Genomic DNA, 18133 nt, shown 5'->3' on the forward strand with positions numbered 1-18133 from the left:
CACTTAACTGAAATTATTCAACAAACCTTCCACACATTAAACATTAACACAGTCATTTCTATGTGGCACAGTTCATTATCATGCCAATAAATGATTAATTATAACATTCTGTCTGGGCCAGTAATTTTGCTCGACTTTTATGATTCATTATTTGTGCTATGTTGTAATGCCACCTCTCGAAACTGACATACTAGCATTTATTGTTTTTTATTGCTTCTCTAAGGTGGCTTTTGAAAGAAACACTTAGGGCCACATGTTTAGAAAGGGTTTAAAAGTTTGATGTGAAGTGAGCATTGCTTCATCTTGGCTGACAGTAGAGACAGGACCAGGGGACCGTGCTTCTGTGGTCTGACAATTGGAGCATCAAACCCAAAGATGAATAATTGGACGGTCTGCTTAGCCAACGCATCAGTTTGTGAAGGTTCATCCTGTGTGGTGCCTGAGAGCAACTTCAATGCCATCCTCAGTGTGATCGTGAGCACCGTGCTGACGGTGCTCTTGGCCATGGTGATGTTCTCCATGGGATGCAATGTGGAAGTCAGGAAATTCTTGGGCCACTTGAAGCGGCCATGGGGCATCTTTATTGGCTTCCTCTGTCAGTTTGGAATTATGCCCCTCACGGGATTCCTCCTGTCGTTGGCCTTTGGCATCCTGCCTGTGCAGGCCGTGGTGGTGCTCATCATGGGCTGCTGCCCTGGAGGAACTGCCTCCAATATCCTCGCCTACTGGGTTGACGGTGACATGGACCTAAGGTAAGACATCTCCAATTCCAACTTCTCCAATCTTACTGGGCTAACTTTTTTCAAAGTCTATGGCCTTCTGAATGCCATTATAAGGTCACACTAAGGAATTCAACATGAGCAGGTAAATTTCTTCTGCTGCAGCTGCTTGGCTGTTAGAATTTGGGACTTCCATCTGATTGTGCTTTTAAATCAAATTCAGTTAACAGGGAGTTGCATAATTGCTGATTATCTCTGGAAAAAGATTCAAAGTTTCTCAAAAGAAAGCTCTTTCCCAAGCCATAAGCCATAGCTGAGAAAGTTTGTCCTGTTGGTATCAGAAAAAGACAAAGCCACTTTCTTTGTGGTGGCAAGGAACTCTGAGTACAGATATGAAATCAAACTGTTCTTTAATTTTAGGATCTAGGGTAAGATGATGGTCAGCTCCACCAAGCCACCAGCTCTTTGGGCAGATTCTTGGTATTAAACCTAAAGAAGAATCTATAAATTTGCTTTACTTCAACTGTCACTGAATACACACACACACACACACACACACAAATAATCAAAAATAACCCTACCAAAGTCTTTTTAAAAATTATGCTTAGCTTACTATACAATAAACAGAAAATGGTTTCTCTGCTTCCCACAGAGTAATCTAAATCATAATGTTTGTCCAATTCATCATGTGCCAGTCTGAACTAGCACCAAGTGGGGGAAAGCCTAATAGAAGTAAGAAGAAGCATTAATGGGACTAGACCAAGAATTTTAATGTGGGAAGTTGAATAGATAAATGTCTTTTTCCTTACCTCACATTCCTCATTTCCTGTGAAAGATATGCATTTCTGAAAACCATCCAGGTGTTAATGCAGCGTGTGCTTATTAAATACTATACCACAGGCAGTCAGCTCTGATAATCCCCAACTACTACACGCAGAGGAGAGAAGCTCCCAGTGAGGAAATGGAACACTGAATGGATGGAGTGCCCACTGAGCAATTGGGAACTTGCTATCACATCTCGGCTCCGAAGCTTCAGAAAAGGCTTACAATCTACATCCCCTACGTGACTCTTTCATATAAGGAAATGCAGTATCTACCTTGCCGTAGATTTTTTTTAATTTAATTATTTTATTTTAAGGGAAGCCCTGTGGAAGAGCACAGGTTGGCAAGTGCTGCTCAGGCTTTGTTCATCTGGAAACAAAATGAAGCAATGGGTCTTTTTAGACTTAGATCAGGTTTGACCTAGACACACAGAGATGAGAATTCTAAAAACTAGCGCCTACTCCACTGAAGGGAGTGAGCAGGGGCTTTGACCTCCACTCAGTATCTCTGACATAGTTGTAACTTTTGAGCAATAGGGTCTTGCCTCTCAACAAGACAGTTTGCACCTCGGTGCAACGCCACACATGCAAAGATATCCTAAAACAGGAAAATAAGTCATGCAGGAGGTTTGGGCTGTTGAAACCTGCTCTTTTCTGCAAGCTAAATGTAAACCAAATCTAAAACCTCCCAATGCCACTGGTCTGCTTTTAAAAGAAATGTTAATTCTCATGAACAGGAGGTGATTGAGTAATCCTGTCTACTTCATTTCACAATCCCGGTATATTACTTTTTTTCAAAAAAAAGATTAATCAATTAATATGAAATCTTGTAGAAGACCTCCAAATGGATCCATGGATAGGATTCCTTCTTCAGCTTGATATGGGCCCTAGAATGGAGTAAATGGCACTGAACATTTCAATTTTAATTACATAAACTGTGCACTTCATGGATTCCCCTTGTGTTACAAAGTGCCCATAACACCTTCATCTGTCCAGGATGAGTCCACCCGTCCAGCAGCCACCTCAACATTTTAGAACAGCTAGTAATAAATAGGGTGTAGCACAGAGGACTCTCATCACTGAGAAGATGGTAACTCTGCTACTAGGTAGAAGACGGCATCATGAATTGCATACATTAGGGAAAAATCAAATATTTCTTTAAAGCAAATTCAGAAAGTAAAACTTCAACTGTTGGGGAAGAGCCTTCCAAACGTTTTATTCCTCTGGAGTGAGCATTAGATAACCATTAAGCCTCGTGATAATGTACTTAAACAGTCCTTCCCACATTTGTATCTCCAGTTTGGTGCTCTTAGAACTTTCCCTCCCATTTCCACCTGCACTCTAGTGATGACAGCCAAGACGTGACTGTCACACTACAGGTACCTTCGCCAATGAGCGAACACCACACAGTGCTAACGAAACAATTCCACCCAGATGTGGTTCCTAGGATATAAAACCAGGATGTTTCCCCCTCCTATCATCTCTTCTGAGATGGGAACCATTGCATTTTACCATCTGTAGCGACTAAAAAGACGACTGATAGACAGGTAGCCACGCAGACAGACAGACACACACACACATACATAGACAGTTATCTGTGCTCACTGAAGCACAGCAAGGGACATTTCAGCCTCTTGTCTGATTATGCCTGGCCTGGAAAGCTGTCATTTGTGAATGTTTGGTGCACAGATAATTTCTGCCTAAGTTATAGCTACACTGCAGCATCATGTGCTCAAAATGTGTCAGGGAGCAATGAAGGTGACCTTGCAAGTGATCTGCTGGTGGCCAAAACCCACAGATGAGGGACACAAAGATGTGCTACCTCCTTAGTGTTTGCTCTGCCATAAGATATAGGTAAACACCCGTCTCTCCAACTTTCACAATGGCCTTAGCCACACCAGGCCAGGACTTGTCCTGACTTTCCTTTCTTTGACTTCTGCATCCTCTCCTCAGTCTCCCCCAGGCCCTTCAGAGACACCTACTCGCTACACTCCTTATTTTCTAGATCTCTTATTTCATAGCTTTGCCTATCACGACTTTTGTCTTTGGCCAAATGCTGTTCTGCTTTTCCTCTTCCAACTCAAGTTCCCCCACCCTCTGGCCTACCACAATTCAAAGGAGACCCTCTGCTCCAGCTGCAGAGAGACCCATGTCCTCTCCACTCTGGGAGAACTCACCCTACACCATTTGATTCTTTCCTTTATGTTCCCTCAAAGCAACCAAGCTTTGCTTTTCTCATGTGGCATTGTTTTTATTTCACTAGATAATATGTATTAGACACTATTATGTTCCATGAACAGTGCTAAGTACTCAAAATGCACTCTTCTTTCCTGCATTTGGCAGAGATCTTCTGGAGTGTCTCCAGCTCCTACCAACACCTATGTTCTCTTCTCCTGGTCCTCCCACTTGGTGTTCGGATTCTAATATGAGGAGAATCTTTTGCATTCCTTGCCAGTGATTTTGCTGAGTTCCTCATTATTCCCTGAATTCTCACATTTTGACTTCTTTTTTGCCCACACACATAAAAGTTCAGTTAATAGTACTAAGGCCAGGAATTAAAGTCAAAAGATGTTTTATTTTCCTATACATTAACATCGTCTCTCATTCCAATATAAATTCATGATAGTATTTCTATTTTTGACACTCATGGTCTTTATAGAACTTCAAATTGCTCATGAAAAAAGAATTTTCTTTCGCTAATTTATTCCCCAACCTTGTGCATTAAAATTCTCTGTGAATTGTTTCATTGTCATTTTGAGGGGCTTGACTTTGTTCTTCTTATTAGTTAGAGAGATCAACTTCCAGCCATCTATTCTCTTATGCCTCTGTAACATCATATTGTGAAAACTGCTCACTAAATTCAAACCATTTCTTCTCCAATTCCTGTCTTGTTCCCCCTCACAGTCTTTAAGAAATAGCTCTTGAATGATGCTGATCAAATTATATTGTTATATTGTGTGCATGTATGAATATATAACAACAAATCCCACTATTATGTATTATTACAGTGTACCAATAAAAATAAAGAAAAGAAATAATTTAAAAAATTGCTCTCATGGGCTGGGATGTGGCTCAGCGGTCAAGTACTTGCCAAGCCTGGACTAAATGCCCCAGCTGTCCAGGAATATCTTTCAGAGGAATTGCTCTCAGCTTCCTGATTCTATGTGTAGTGGAACACAAAATATATGAACTTAAAAATGATAACCCTAACTGGCTCTCAATGAGTGCCTTGCATTGTCCTAAGAACTGGACACCGTTGGTAATAGTGCTCACAATCTGCATTTGAGATAAGGAATCTGGCAAAGAGAAGTCAAGTCAACTGTCCAAAGTCACTCCGTGAATGGCACTGCTACCAGGGCCTAGAGGCTGTTGGGTCCTAACTAACTGGATTCAGCCTCCCACCCACACCAAAAATAAGAGAATACAATACAGAAAGGGAAAATGGATTGAATCACAGTTTGGTCAAAAATGGGAAGACAGCTAATCGGTCTTCCCCCTTTCTACAAAAACATTACAGTTTATAGAAACAAAAGCCAGGAAACACACATATGTGGCTATGCTATGCTGGCCAGAGGGAGAATTCTGTTCTCCTTGGTGCGCCTCTGGGCCAGGAAACATGCATCCTCAGAATGAGGAAGCTGGGACAGAGAAAATACAGGTGACCAGGAAATGGGGAAGGAAAAAAACCACCGTGTGGTTTTCAGTCTCAAAGGGGTGTATCACAGCTCCACTTTCTTCCCACCCAGACATCGAGCACCCCCCTAAAAGCCCCGACAGTAAGTGGTTCTGCCCTGGGGCAGACAATGTGCACTGGGCACTTTTGAAGGGAACCAGGAAGAACCACTACCCAAAAATTTCTCTTCCATCCACTGTCACAGTGCTGAAAATAGTACCATTTGATATCGATTCCTCCATGCATGTCAAAAGCCAAAATCCAATTAGTCAGCCGGTCCCCCTTACAAAAATAGACTTGCTTAAAAAGGAATAACTCCAGGCCCCAATTCTTCTGAACACACATTTGGTAAATTGGCAATGACGTGGTCCTCAGAATCCAGGCCTATTTCGCCTGCAGGCACATTTTTTTGTTGTAGTTGTTTTAACTGTCAGTTTTCTCTTCCCCAGCATGGCCATTTGGGCAATAATTTGAGTGTTTGATCAAGAGGCAATGAGGCCTTCTCCCCTTCACTCAGGTGTTCTCCTCCAAGGTCCAGGAGGGCCCAGCTCATACCAGCACAGAGATGCAAAAAGCCCCCTATGGTCCTGTAGTCCAGACTAGTATGAATGCATTTGCTGTTGTCTCATTGGAGTTTCAAAAGTGACACACCCAGGCTCCTTGTACTTTATTCAATCATTAGTTTAGGCCATCTTTGAATAACTCCTGTGCTTCTTGAGCATAAATAGGGAGGGAAGGAGAGTGGAAGGTGGAGTGGAGAGACACCAGATATGAGTGGTGGTGCCCAAGGCCAGGCTCTGCAGAAACCTGGGCACATGTGTGCTGTGCCAATTGTACCGGATGATGTCACCGGCTGAGACAGTTTCTTGCAGAACTTTCATGTCATGAATCAAAAATGAAACCGCCTGCCCCTAGAAAACCCAGTGGACCTGTGAACATGTTCATTTCCTTACAGCGTCAGCATGACCACGTGTTCCACACTGCTCGCCCTGGGAATGATGCCTCTGTGCCTCTTTATCTATACCAAAATGTGGGTCGACACTGGGACCATCGTCATTCCCTATGACAACATAGGTAAGTCACTCCTCTGCAAGATTAGGTCCGATATCAACCTCAAAACGCCAGTTTATTCCTGACTAGGATCTCAGACAGGCTCCAGCTCATCCAGTATTTTCCTCTTGGAGTAATAGTAGTTTGGGCCCAGTTAAACTTTCCTTATAAAGTCACCCCAACATTTGGGTGAGAATTGGCAGGGTGCAAATTCCAAGGCTGGAGCCAATGTGAGAATCTGAGTTTTTGTCAATTCAAATAACCAAAGAAGAAGCCAGAATAGGGGGCCCCCTTACCCCATCCAGCAGTCTACTGGAGGCTTCAGCTGCTGGCCCGTGGAAGCCTCCGTCTTTTCCTTAAGCTGGAGAGTGAGTAGTTCATAGTCGTGGGAGATCACACCAGATCAAAAAAACATCCACATGATGATTTCTTTTTTTTTTTATTTAAAAAAAATGCTTATTTGTTCTAATTAGTTATACGTGATAGTAGAATATATTTATGCACTTTGAAATATCACACATAAATGGAGAATATTTTTCTTATTTTTCTGATTGTACATGTTGTAGAATCACATCAGTCATGTATGTACATAAGGTAATAACATCTGTTTCATTCCACTATCCCTCCTACCCCCATACCGCTTCCCCTCCCTTCACTGCCCTCTACCTAATCTAAAGTAACTCTAGTCTTCCCTATCCTCCCCACCCCCTTATTGTGAACTAGCATCCACATACCAGGGATGCCTTTGGATTTATGAGATTGGCTTATTTCCCTTAGCATGATATTCTCCAGCTCCATCCATTTACCGGCCATAATGCCATAATTTCATTTTTCTTTAAAGCTGACTAATATTCCATTATATATGTAAATATACTTCACATTTTCTTTATCCATTCATCTGTTGAAGGGCACCTAGGTTGCTTCCATAGTTTAGCTATTGGGTGTTGAGCTGCTACCAGCATTGATGTGGCTACATCACTTTCATATGCTGATTTTAAGTCCTTTGGATACAAAACAGGGAGTGGGATAGCTGAGTCAAATGGTGGTTCCATTCCAAATTTTTTGAGGAATCTCCAAACGGCTTTCCGTCGTGGTTGCACCAGTTTGCAGTCCCACCAGCATGATGACTTAAAAATGGAGCACCTAGCGAGTACTCAGGAGTGGGACACTCTGAGAGGAAGCCTACCGTGAGCAGCTCTCAGCTGTGCACCACATCGCGATACACAGTGAATGTAAGGGCACAACCTGCGTTTCCTGCCTGGAAGTCAAACATTCTAGTTATGACCATCTCCTTTCAACTTTTAGATGTTCCTCTCTCTCGAAGGAGATTCTCCTCTATTTGGGGGAGAACAGAGGATGGTGGGAGGTGAAGGGGTTGGCATAACACAGGGACAAGGTCGAGGGAAGGACAAGAGAGCTTCTGGCTTGTTGAAAGCAGGCCTTCCCTAAAACTATGTAGTAGAGATGTGACGGAAAAGAGCAAGTACCAGCCTCCAGGCACACTGCACGCTCAAAAGCCTTCTCTTCAGCCACCCTGGGAAACACTGGTCTTTCTGATGAGCTGCCTCCAAAGCCGTGGGTCTCCCATAAAGGGGAGCAGGAAACAGTGACTCACTGGGGTGACTGTAAGAGAGACTCCTGTTGGGATGGGAACTGAACTAAAACTCCCTTCCAGCTAAGACATGCTGTTTCTGTGATCGAGTGTGATTCAAGGTGTATACAACAGAGTTGGAACAAACTTGTGAGCACCAACTGGGAGGATCTATACTGTAATATTTTCCTGCAGTCTCTTTTCTCTCCCCAACTTTGACCATAAGTATTGGATTTAGAAAAGCAGTCCTCTTTGACACAGCCTATTCAGTATGGGTTTTCTCTGTACAGGGTCCTCCTGCTGACCCATGAGAAACTCCATCATATCAGACATAATCTCCCCAAACCAGGCTTTAGAGTGTCCTCCTGTCCAGCCCCCTCGGCTCTTGCTGCTTAACCCAGGACTGCTCCTCAGTGGACAGACTATTCCTAGAGTTAAAGAAAGCAGTTTGAAAGGCAAGCATTATCTGCATCTCAAAGAACCTGCTTGCTGACTGAGGAATTTTGATTACATGTTATTCCTTGCTTAAGGAAAGAATTTAAACTGTAAATATTCTCCTCTTGATATTCAGTTTTTTTTTTCTGGAAAATACCTATGGGAATATTGAGTAATTCTAACTACCATGTAAATGGTTTATACTCCCCTTTAATGGGAATAGACTTTGAAAGGAGGAGAAAATAAGAAATACACCAGCACCTCAGTGGTGGAAAAGGTCATCATGAAAGAAGTTAAAGAAGAAAAAGAGAAAAGAAGAACAAAGAAGAGTTTGAAATACAAAGATATCAGCTCTGTTTATTCACAGGGTTTGCTCAGGCCTATTCTCCAACCTACTCTTTTTGCTGTTGGTTTTTCTAGTTTTTTAATGAAGAAAAAAAAATGAGCTGATAGTCTCTCAAGAGATGTTATCATCACTTTATAAATGAGGCTGTTGAGTCTCAGGGCAATTGTTTAATTTGCCCAAGATTGCTGAGAGCTGGAAAGAGCCCCGTGGCCTGCCCCCTACCCTGCCCTGTGAGTGGGCATTTTGTCTGGGACAAAGGTGCTCCTGCAGACTCCAGATTCAGGAAAACCTGCTGGACCCCCTGGGGTGATGGCATCTGGAAGGGAGGAGCCTCTGCACAGCTGGACATTAAGAAAACCCCAGACAAGCTGTAGTCCCCAGGTCTCTGAGTCTCAGAACCATCTCCATGTCATCAGCTAATTCTCCCAGCACTGCGAGCAGACACTACCCACTCCACGCAGGGGAAACCCACGCACAGAGGGCCCAGGTGACTTAGGTAGTTTCCTGTTTGTGAATAGTGAAAGGTTCAGTGCCAAGTCCATCTGGCTCCCAATGCCTCCCCATGAATCTGTTCACCTCTGTTTTATTCTCACTTTCTTTTCTTGCCTCCTAAACCTACTGAGTAAATGCCACTGGAGAGCCCACGGGTGGTTTCAATGGTACAGCTGCAGGCAGATGCTCCTTCACCTACATAGACATAGAGAACAACTGGGGTCGGAGGAACTGGTCCTGGGAGAGAAGAGCACCAGCCCAGGGCCCACTGGGGCAGTAAAGACCTGCAACTTCCCTTCTCTTCAGCAGAGCCACACCTGTGGGTATGAAGAAGGGGCAACTTCAAATCCCTGGAAAACTTAGCCTGCCACATCTGGTCAGGAGAGCCAGAGCATTCTGTCACGAATCCTGGCCAGTCGTCCTGCTGGCCTGTTTCTCTGGCCTTGGGCTGCCCCACAGAGATCAGGACTCTAAGAAAGAGAGGCCAAGTAGATCCCGCCTGTTAAAACCGTAACACCAAAACCTAACCTGAAATACTTTCCAACGAACAAGCTGTACCAAGATAATTTTAATTTAAGGCCTATAAACTTCACAAAATTTAGGAAGTGGTCTAGAGAGACAGGAAATCTCCTCCCCTTCCTCCCCCTAAAGCATAGGATGTGGGGACACCCAAAGGGGATTCTCCTGGGGGCCTCACCTCAGTACTCGTGCCCATATCCCTAGTTCCACCTTTCTCCTTACTTCCTCCTACCCATTCTTCTTCCCAGCTCTTGGTTTCACGAATCATTTAATTTTGCTGAGTATTTTCTGGGCAGATGTAATTGTTGACCCTTATATATTCAGGAGTGCTACAAGGCTGAGAAGAAATTGCATTTTCATCATTATTATATTCATTTTAAGTTAATATTATAGTGCTGGAATCTAGGACCTGTTTTCCAGTCCTAGGTCAATTTATCCCAACACTAGACAACATCTACTCTTAAAATTTCATTATTTGATTCCACTTTCTCATATTGCTTGAAAAGGAAACAGCCCATGAGGAATTAGCAGCTGTTGGTACTATGTTGTATAAAGGCAGCTTTTCGACAAATGAATGTTAAATAATATGGAGAAACAAACCAAAAGTCACAAGATAAGCAGTAAATTTAACATGGAGAGATTCAAGTGTAATTCTTTCACCTGGCTGGGTTAGCATGTTGCTGCAAAGAACTATAATTACAGAGAGTTCGCCAAATACATTATCTCGTGGAAAATTTAAAGCATGTTCTTCCAATATGTTTTCTCACTGTGGTGTGGATGCGAAAACTGAAGTCGGTTTTCCAGAAGTCATTAGCCACTAGAATGCCTGAAGATCTTGAGCAAATTTTGAATATTTTCTTCTATGTCTCTTATTTTAAAGTATTTCTCTTATTTCTACAACCATGAAGTAACACAGAGAAGTTAATGCCATCTATGTACAGCACAAGAACATATTTACATACACACACACACAAAAAAAAATAAATAAATAAATAAATAAATAAATAAATAAAAAACCTTTGGCCAGATAGTTTTCCTGGAATATAAAGTTTTGAATAGACTAAAGACTCAATTCTGACAAATTTAAACAAAAGGATATTGGCTATATAAGGAACTCTGAAAAATCAACCCGGGGTTTATATAACCAATATTATAATATTATTAATTGTCAACCAGTGATATTAAATTAGCTACCGGAGTGGGTGAAAGTTTGTGTGTGTGCACGCGCACGTGCACGTTGATTCTGCATTCCATTTTGTAAGTCCAAGAAACACGACCGGCATCTTTTTCAGGCTGATTACTTTCTGTGCTATGTGTTCTGTTGATCCAACTGCTCTTCTGCCATCTGCAGGGATTTCTTTGGTGGCTCTTGTGATTCCTGTTTCCTTTGGAATGTTTGTTAATCACAAATGGCCTGCAATAGCGAAGGTCATACTTAAAGTAAGTACCTATGCTACAGCCTGCACAGGTAGGTGCTCCTCAGGAGACCTAGAATGGTGGGGTGGGTCCATCTGCTGAATCGTTTTATTCTCCTCTGGGGCCTGAAGTTACTAGTCATACAGTCTCCTCTCCCAGAACGTCCTTCTTGTTCCCATCCACAGGGTGAATTTCTATCCATTCTTTGAGACACCAGTTCAAATATCACCTCTTGGTTTGACACTACTTTACACCACAGTGCATTGCTGTTGTCTCTGTCATGGGAGTTTTGTTATAAACATACCTCAACAGCTATCATAGAAAATAGAACATACCTTTCTTATGTCTGTAACCGTATGACCATCTCAGTCCCTGTCAATTTGTAGGTGTTCATATGTATACGTGTATATATAAATATATATATATATATATATATATATGTATGTATATATATATAAAATCACTACATGTATTGATCATTCATTCCCCTTCACCAGCTATATTATACTTAGATTATATGAATACAGCTGTAGAGGCTATAGATAGATTCTGCTGCTCAGAGGACAAAGTAAGCTAGTTGGAATTCCTTGCATCTCTACAGAAAAAAAAAAGTTTAAATTTCCAAATATGTTTAAATGTCAAAAAGAGAAAACAATAGCAATCGTGGCTTATGTTTATTAATGCATTTTTTAAATTATAGAGTTTTATATCCATTTTTTATTACCATAACCATCATAAAAGGTGGCTGGAGCAAGTTTTTATCCCCAATTACAGACGAAGAAATAAAGATTCAGAAAGGTTGATGATTCACCCAAGGAGACAAACTGGGAGGAACTGAATCTCCAAGCCAGGTTCTCCAGGCTCTTACTGTAGTGGATTCTCTTCTACTCAGGCAGATAATTTGCAGGCCAGAAAACCTTCTTCAGGCTATTTGAGCATGCATACTGTATGTCCTGCTCTTTTCTTAAAGATTAGAACATGGTACACACCCTAGTCTGGGCCTACGGGCCTTCTAGTTCCATTACCACTTGCCCCAAGGGAAGGCGTCTTCTTGACCAACGTCCTGACACCACATCTGCGCACACTCTGACATGACTGCTGGGTTCCCTGTGCCTCTCTTCCAGATCGGGTCCATCGCGGGTGCCATCCTCATCGTGGTCCTAGCTGTGGTTGGAGGGATACTGTACCAGAGTGCCTGGATCATCGAACCTAAGCTGTGGATCATAGGGACCATATTTCCTATAGCTGGCTACAGCCTGGGATTTTTTATGGCTAGAATAGCTGGTCAGCCCTGGTACAGGTGTGGTGTTTTGGTGTTTGGGAGTTTGGGGTTGGAAATTTTCATCTGTAATTGCTGTGGCTATCATTTGCTAAGGACCGCCAGCACCAAGTATCATACACTGAGCAGTTTAAGCAACAGAAATTCATTGTCCAGTGTTTTTGGAGACTGGAAGTGAGAATGATGGCCTTATGGGTTCATTTGTTTTCTGAGGGCTACAAGGAAAGGAGAGACTTCTGTCCTTGGCTGGTACACACCCATCTTCTCCGATCCCATCATCTTCCCTCTGTGCACAGCTGATTAGGGCGACCCTAATGACCTCATCATAACTAATTAGATCTGCACTGACCTTATTTGCACATAAGGTCACATTCTGATATGCTAGGGTTAGTGCTTCAACATATGAATTTGATGGGGGAACATAGTCAACCCATAACAGCAGTAAATACAATTAAGTTCCAATTCCTTCACACTTAATCACGTTCACCCATTTCTATGTTGCTCTCAATAGACTCATTCATACCTAAATTATTCAAGTCCCCAAAAAGAACTGCCTTTGCTTTTTTTTTTTTTTTAAAGTTCCAACACAACAAGTTTATTGATGTTTTCCAGTTCTACACTGGAGCTTACCCTGCCACATGCCATGTTTTGGTATAATAGCAAAAACTATCCACAATTGACTAAAGAGGCTACCAAAATCATCCTACAGTTCTGTATTAGGTTGGCTTTCCTCGTATCTTTCAACCAAAACAGATAATACAAGGTTTTTTATTTCATTTATTTTTGCTCAAATTCTTCTGGACCATTCCCTAAGTGCAGGTCAGGTTCTTCATGATTATGCATTCTTATCCTCCAAGAAGAATGACTTTAACAAAAATCATGCATTTGGCCTTGTAATACTCCTGGGTCCCCCACTCCCACACAAATTTAGCAATAAACAACTATAGCCAATATTGTATCTTGAATATTTTCTGAACCCTCCTCTGTGCTCTGTGCCTTTACCAGGGACATAATTGCCATTTATGGAACACTATTCTAAATGAGCCTGTTCTTCACACATGCTATATGACATACGTGTATGTTTATTTATATCACAGACAATAGATCGCTGTATTTTATGACATATGATACTGGTGTATTTACTCATGTATAGTTCTATATGAAAATTTATACATGAACTATGTGCACTCAAAGTAGAGACAAAACACATACACAGTCTATGTACTCGTTGCTATGTCTGCTTTTAAGGTCATACAACAACAGAACAGAGCAAGAACTAAAGCGCATGTTCTCCCCACATCTCCCCTCCCCCAGGTGCCGCACGGTTGCTTTGGAAACAGGGATGCAGAACACTCAGCTGTGCTCCACCATCGTACAGCTCTCCTTCACCCCTGAGGAGCTCAATCTCGTGTTCACGTTCCCGCTCATCTACAGCGTTTTCCAGCTCCTTTTTGCGGCAATATTATTAGCATGTAAGCAACAGCACCAATCAAATTTCTTTCTGACATTCCTCCTTGAGAAACCCTAGAGTTGCTAAAATGTCCATTTTTAAAAATTCCCTGTTCCTGGCAATGAATTGTACAAGTAAATGAGAGGGACAGCCCACTGATAATATCATCAAGACTTCCCAAAGGCTGCAATTTTACCCAAAGGATTTAAGGAAGAATTTTAAGTCAAAAGTAATGGAAACCAATTCTCTCCATGAGTTTCTTTTCTTTGGTGATTAGGGAGAGTGTTAACCTGTTAGGACTGTTTTACTGTGTGCCTTTCTAAATGCTTCCAAGGGACCCAGGACTTGGTGATTTTCCTTCAGTCTTTGTCTTAATATGCTTTGTAAATATAGGATATGCATCAGAAAATATTACAAAGGGCATTAATCAGGCTGTTAAAAGGCAGGCTTGTGTGTAATCTAAATGCCCATGTAATTGAAGAAGGTTAAGCAAAAGTGTTCTTTAAGTATCTGGGTAGTTAGTAGTCAGCCTGACTCTTAATTTTACTCCCCTATAAAATACATTTCCATCCTCAACCACTGGCCATCACCCAGTTGAAACTTTTCCCTAGATTTTACTTTCCAAGGACTAATGATATTTAACCTCTATTTTTAAGTTCTTTTCATATATATATATAATCTCAGCTACCTTTTAAAGCTTCATGATATTTAATGGGAAATACTAGGTGCATGACAAAAATAATGTGAATATGAAGCTAGGAAATGTCTGGAGACATTCGTTTGGTTTTCCTGTGTAGCTACAACCTAGTTCCAGCCTCCTCTGCACTCCGGTCTTGCTGTCATCCTGCCAGCAGGGGCTTCCTTCTAGAATAGGACTTTCGAGATCACTGAAAACCTTGCCCTGATTTAACTCTGATTCAGGGGATGCAGGTCCATGCTCTAATGACTTGTTTTCTTGTAGAATAATCTTGTTTCCTTGCATGAAGGTCTACCCAGTTTGGCACACTGTGAGATTTGCCAAATAATTAGTGATGTCCACTAGACGAGGCAGGGAACGTGGGCTGGTCCATAATAAAACCAAAGGCACTAGTTGAATGAAGAGTCCAAGAGAGATTAAGTCATATGGACTGAAAGAGCGAGGGAAGAGAGCTCTGGCATTGGTCTGGTACCTTCCTGGTTTTACCCTTAAGCATCGTAATAAGGAAGACATCTTTCTGAAGTCTGTACAATGACAAAAACATATTTGATATATTACAGTATAAATATTTACTGAAACAAGAAGAGGAAGGAAGGAAGGAAGGAAAGAAGGATGGAAGGAAAGAAAGAAATAAGATGCAGTTTGGTTAAATAAAACCATTGACATAAATGGAGGAAGTCCCAGCTCAAAGTAGCTTATAATAAGTGTTGGATCTTCAAACTGGGCACAAGCTACATTAAATGCAATAGGAGGGTGCACTGGCTTCAAAACCATAAGTTGGGGCTGGGGATATAGCTCAGTTAGTAGAGTGCTGGCCTCACATGCACAAAGCCCTGGGTTCAATCCCCAGAACCACAAACAAAAAACAAAAAACAAAACAAAAAAAACTAATAATTTACTAGAAGTTCATGGACAAATCCAAAGGCAATGTTAGTCTGGATTTACTAGGATCTTTGAGACCAGACATTGTGCATCTCAGCTGCATCTCATAATGACTATCCCTGTTTGCTGATCACTACTATTCTCTATGGGTAAGGCCAAGTGCTTGATTTTATCTTGTTGAATGTTCACATTGCCCGATGCAGTAGATAATGTTATTATAGTCATTTTCTATGTGAGGTATTAGAATTTGAAGAGTCCAAGAAATAATACCTTCTGTTCCCTTGTTGACTTTGGAACCAGTTGAGAGGTAGAGGGAAAAGATCAGATATTTAGATAACAAAATAGCACTTCTACTACAAATAAAGCTTACCTGGAAAATATGGCTTGACCCTACAGACAAATGGGCTTGTGAGTATGGCCCCCTCTCCACAGCTTCATGCATGTGCAGATGAATGCACACATGCACACACATGACCTGCCGGTCTCCCCTGGCAGGACAAAGCTGACCTCAAAGACAAGCTGAGAAATGGTCGCTACCAGAGACCAGCAGTATCACCAAAGAGAGCAAAGTTGGTCACCACTCTGCTGTGGCTTTTCTCCACGACAGAGCAAGTGACAGAGAGACCAGGAGTATTACTCTAGATCAAATCTTTTTTAGAGCATCATGAGACCAGGGTCCTGGCACTATGCCAGAGCCTGCAGGGTATTTATTGAGGACTAGGATTTGATAGATATGAATGAATCCTTCTTGCTCTTATTATTGTGGAGGACCACACCCAGGACTGGAATCCTGAAGAAGGCATGTAGTTGCCCCGAGCAGATATCCCTGAAGTTTCATGATAGGTCTTCCTCCAGAGTGGCCGTCCCTCTTGTCATAGGTGGTTGGGGAAGTGGGATAGTGGCTGTGTGCTCTCAGCAGCCTCCATTCTGCAGAAAACATAAACTGTTTTATGAGTCATACATGATAATCACTGTCCCAAGTAAGTTTGTAGCTAATCACCATGAAATTTACTTAACCTCTTGTGTATTGTTTTCCAGTTTATGTTGCATACAAGAAATACTATGGGAAAAACAACGCAGCATTTTCAGAGCAAAATGATACCAAAACGGAGCCTGAGTCATCCTCTCATGCCATAAATGGAGGATTTCAACCAGATGAAAAGTAGAGACTAAGTGAACAGCTACGAAAAATACTAAAGAACATCCTTAAACTACAACTATATTTATTTGTTTTGATGGGATAGTTGTCAGGAAAAAGTTAAAGTGAGCATTCAAGTTTCAGTAGAACCTATATAATGGTTTTGGTACACAGTGATTGGTAGTCAAGTTCTTCACTGTGACAAATATTGTTTCATATGCACATAGTTCCACTTACACACACACAGAGAGAGAGAGAGAGAGAGAGAGAGAGAGAGAGAGAGAGAGTTGTCCCTCAGGTGTTTTGGAGAATTGGCTCCAAAACACCCTCAGTACCAAAATCTACAGTTGCTCAACTCCTTTATATAAATGATATAATATTTGCACATAACCTCCCATATGCTTTAACTCATCTCTAGATCACTTATAACACTTTATACAATGTAAATGTTATGTAAATAGTTGTTATAATGTATTGCATAGGGAACAATGACAGGGAAAAAGTCTGCATGTGTACTGCACAAAGAGGGAGTGAGAGAGAGAGAGAGAGAGAGAGAGAGAGAGACTTTAAATATATTGTCCTTGAACTATTCACCAAAATATCTGCAGACCTAATCTGACATCAGTAACACTGAGAACCTCCTAACACCTGAACTGAATTTTAAGGCAGAATCTCCTAACCTAGATGAGCACTTTTGTATATTAAAATAGATATAATGAGTTATTGTTGTAAAGTGATCAATGTTTTATTTGCTATTTATGATTGTATAAAGATTTTTATGAATGTGTTCTGCCAGCATTTTAATCATCTTACTTTTAACTTTGCAGCCTATTTATTTATATATTTTCTTAGTATAATATAGGCAAATATCTGACTTCCTGGTTTTTTTAAAATAGATTTTTCCAGTGACATAAAAGCAGAAATGAGAGAAAACTGTCACTAAATAGAATTCAATAACTAAATTGGAATCAGGTTCTTAACTCATCCAGAGTGTTGTACACCCTCTGGGTCACCCACAGGGGTCAGCTGATGACCACTAAATACTTCAAGGAAACAATAAATTCTTTCAAATGGACTGAATTTAGCAAATAGTTCTTCAAGCCCTAGAGAAGGACTTCCTCGAGGTTTCCCTGTAGTATATTTGCAGATTGTCTCATATGACAGCTACTCAGTTCATAGGAAGCACCCAGATGACACCTGCATCATGACCAGGAGGCAGCAGGAGGTGCAGTCTAAGCACTGGGAGAAATACCAGGACTCTAGTGGGTGAATTAATACAATGAGAGAGAATGGGAGATACATGGAAAAGCACAAATAACAGAAACCCAGTTAAAATGTTTAACTAGAGTCCAACTGATGTGTAGCAGGAAGTAGCTAAAAGAAGAATGCCTTCAGGGAAGGATCAAGTAATGAGTATTAAACAGTGTTGAGAAGAGGACATGTCCCTGAGCCCAAAAGTAGAAAGGACATAGCCAGGTGAGCTCCTTGACAGGTGCAATTAGAGGAAGCAACAGGACTTGAGAAATGGCAGCAGGGTTTTGTGGCTGTTGAGTGGTAACAACTGGTCAAGCTCTGAGTTCTCTAGTATGAGACCTAATTCAATCTCCTTTTCTTCTTTCTGCGGT

At 41.5% G+C, this 18133-nt stretch overlaps 1 protein-coding gene across 1 annotated transcript; it reads left to right on the top strand.

The window, feature by feature from the left end:
- Positions 1-366: 366 nt before the first annotated feature.
- Positions 367-16540, top strand: Slc10a2 (solute carrier family 10 member 2). The gene is made up of 6 exons (XM_046454997.2): positions 367-752; positions 6169-6287; positions 10998-11086; positions 12187-12362; positions 13656-13813; positions 16409-16540. The coding sequence occupies exons 1-6, from the start codon at positions 376-378 to the stop codon at positions 16534-16536; spliced, it is 1047 nt and encodes a 348-aa protein (XP_046310953.1). The 5' UTR covers positions 367-375; the 3' UTR covers positions 16537-16540.
- The last annotated feature ends 1593 nt before the right edge of the window (positions 16541-18133 follow it).

Source organism: Marmota monax, unplaced genomic scaffold (genome assembly GCF_021218885.2).
Source record: "Marmota monax isolate L192 unplaced genomic scaffold, Marmota_monax_Labrador192_F-V1.1 WCK01_AAM20220418_F8-fsc00026, whole genome shotgun sequence".
Taxonomy (NCBI): domain Eukaryota; kingdom Metazoa; phylum Chordata; class Mammalia; order Rodentia; family Sciuridae; genus Marmota; species Marmota monax.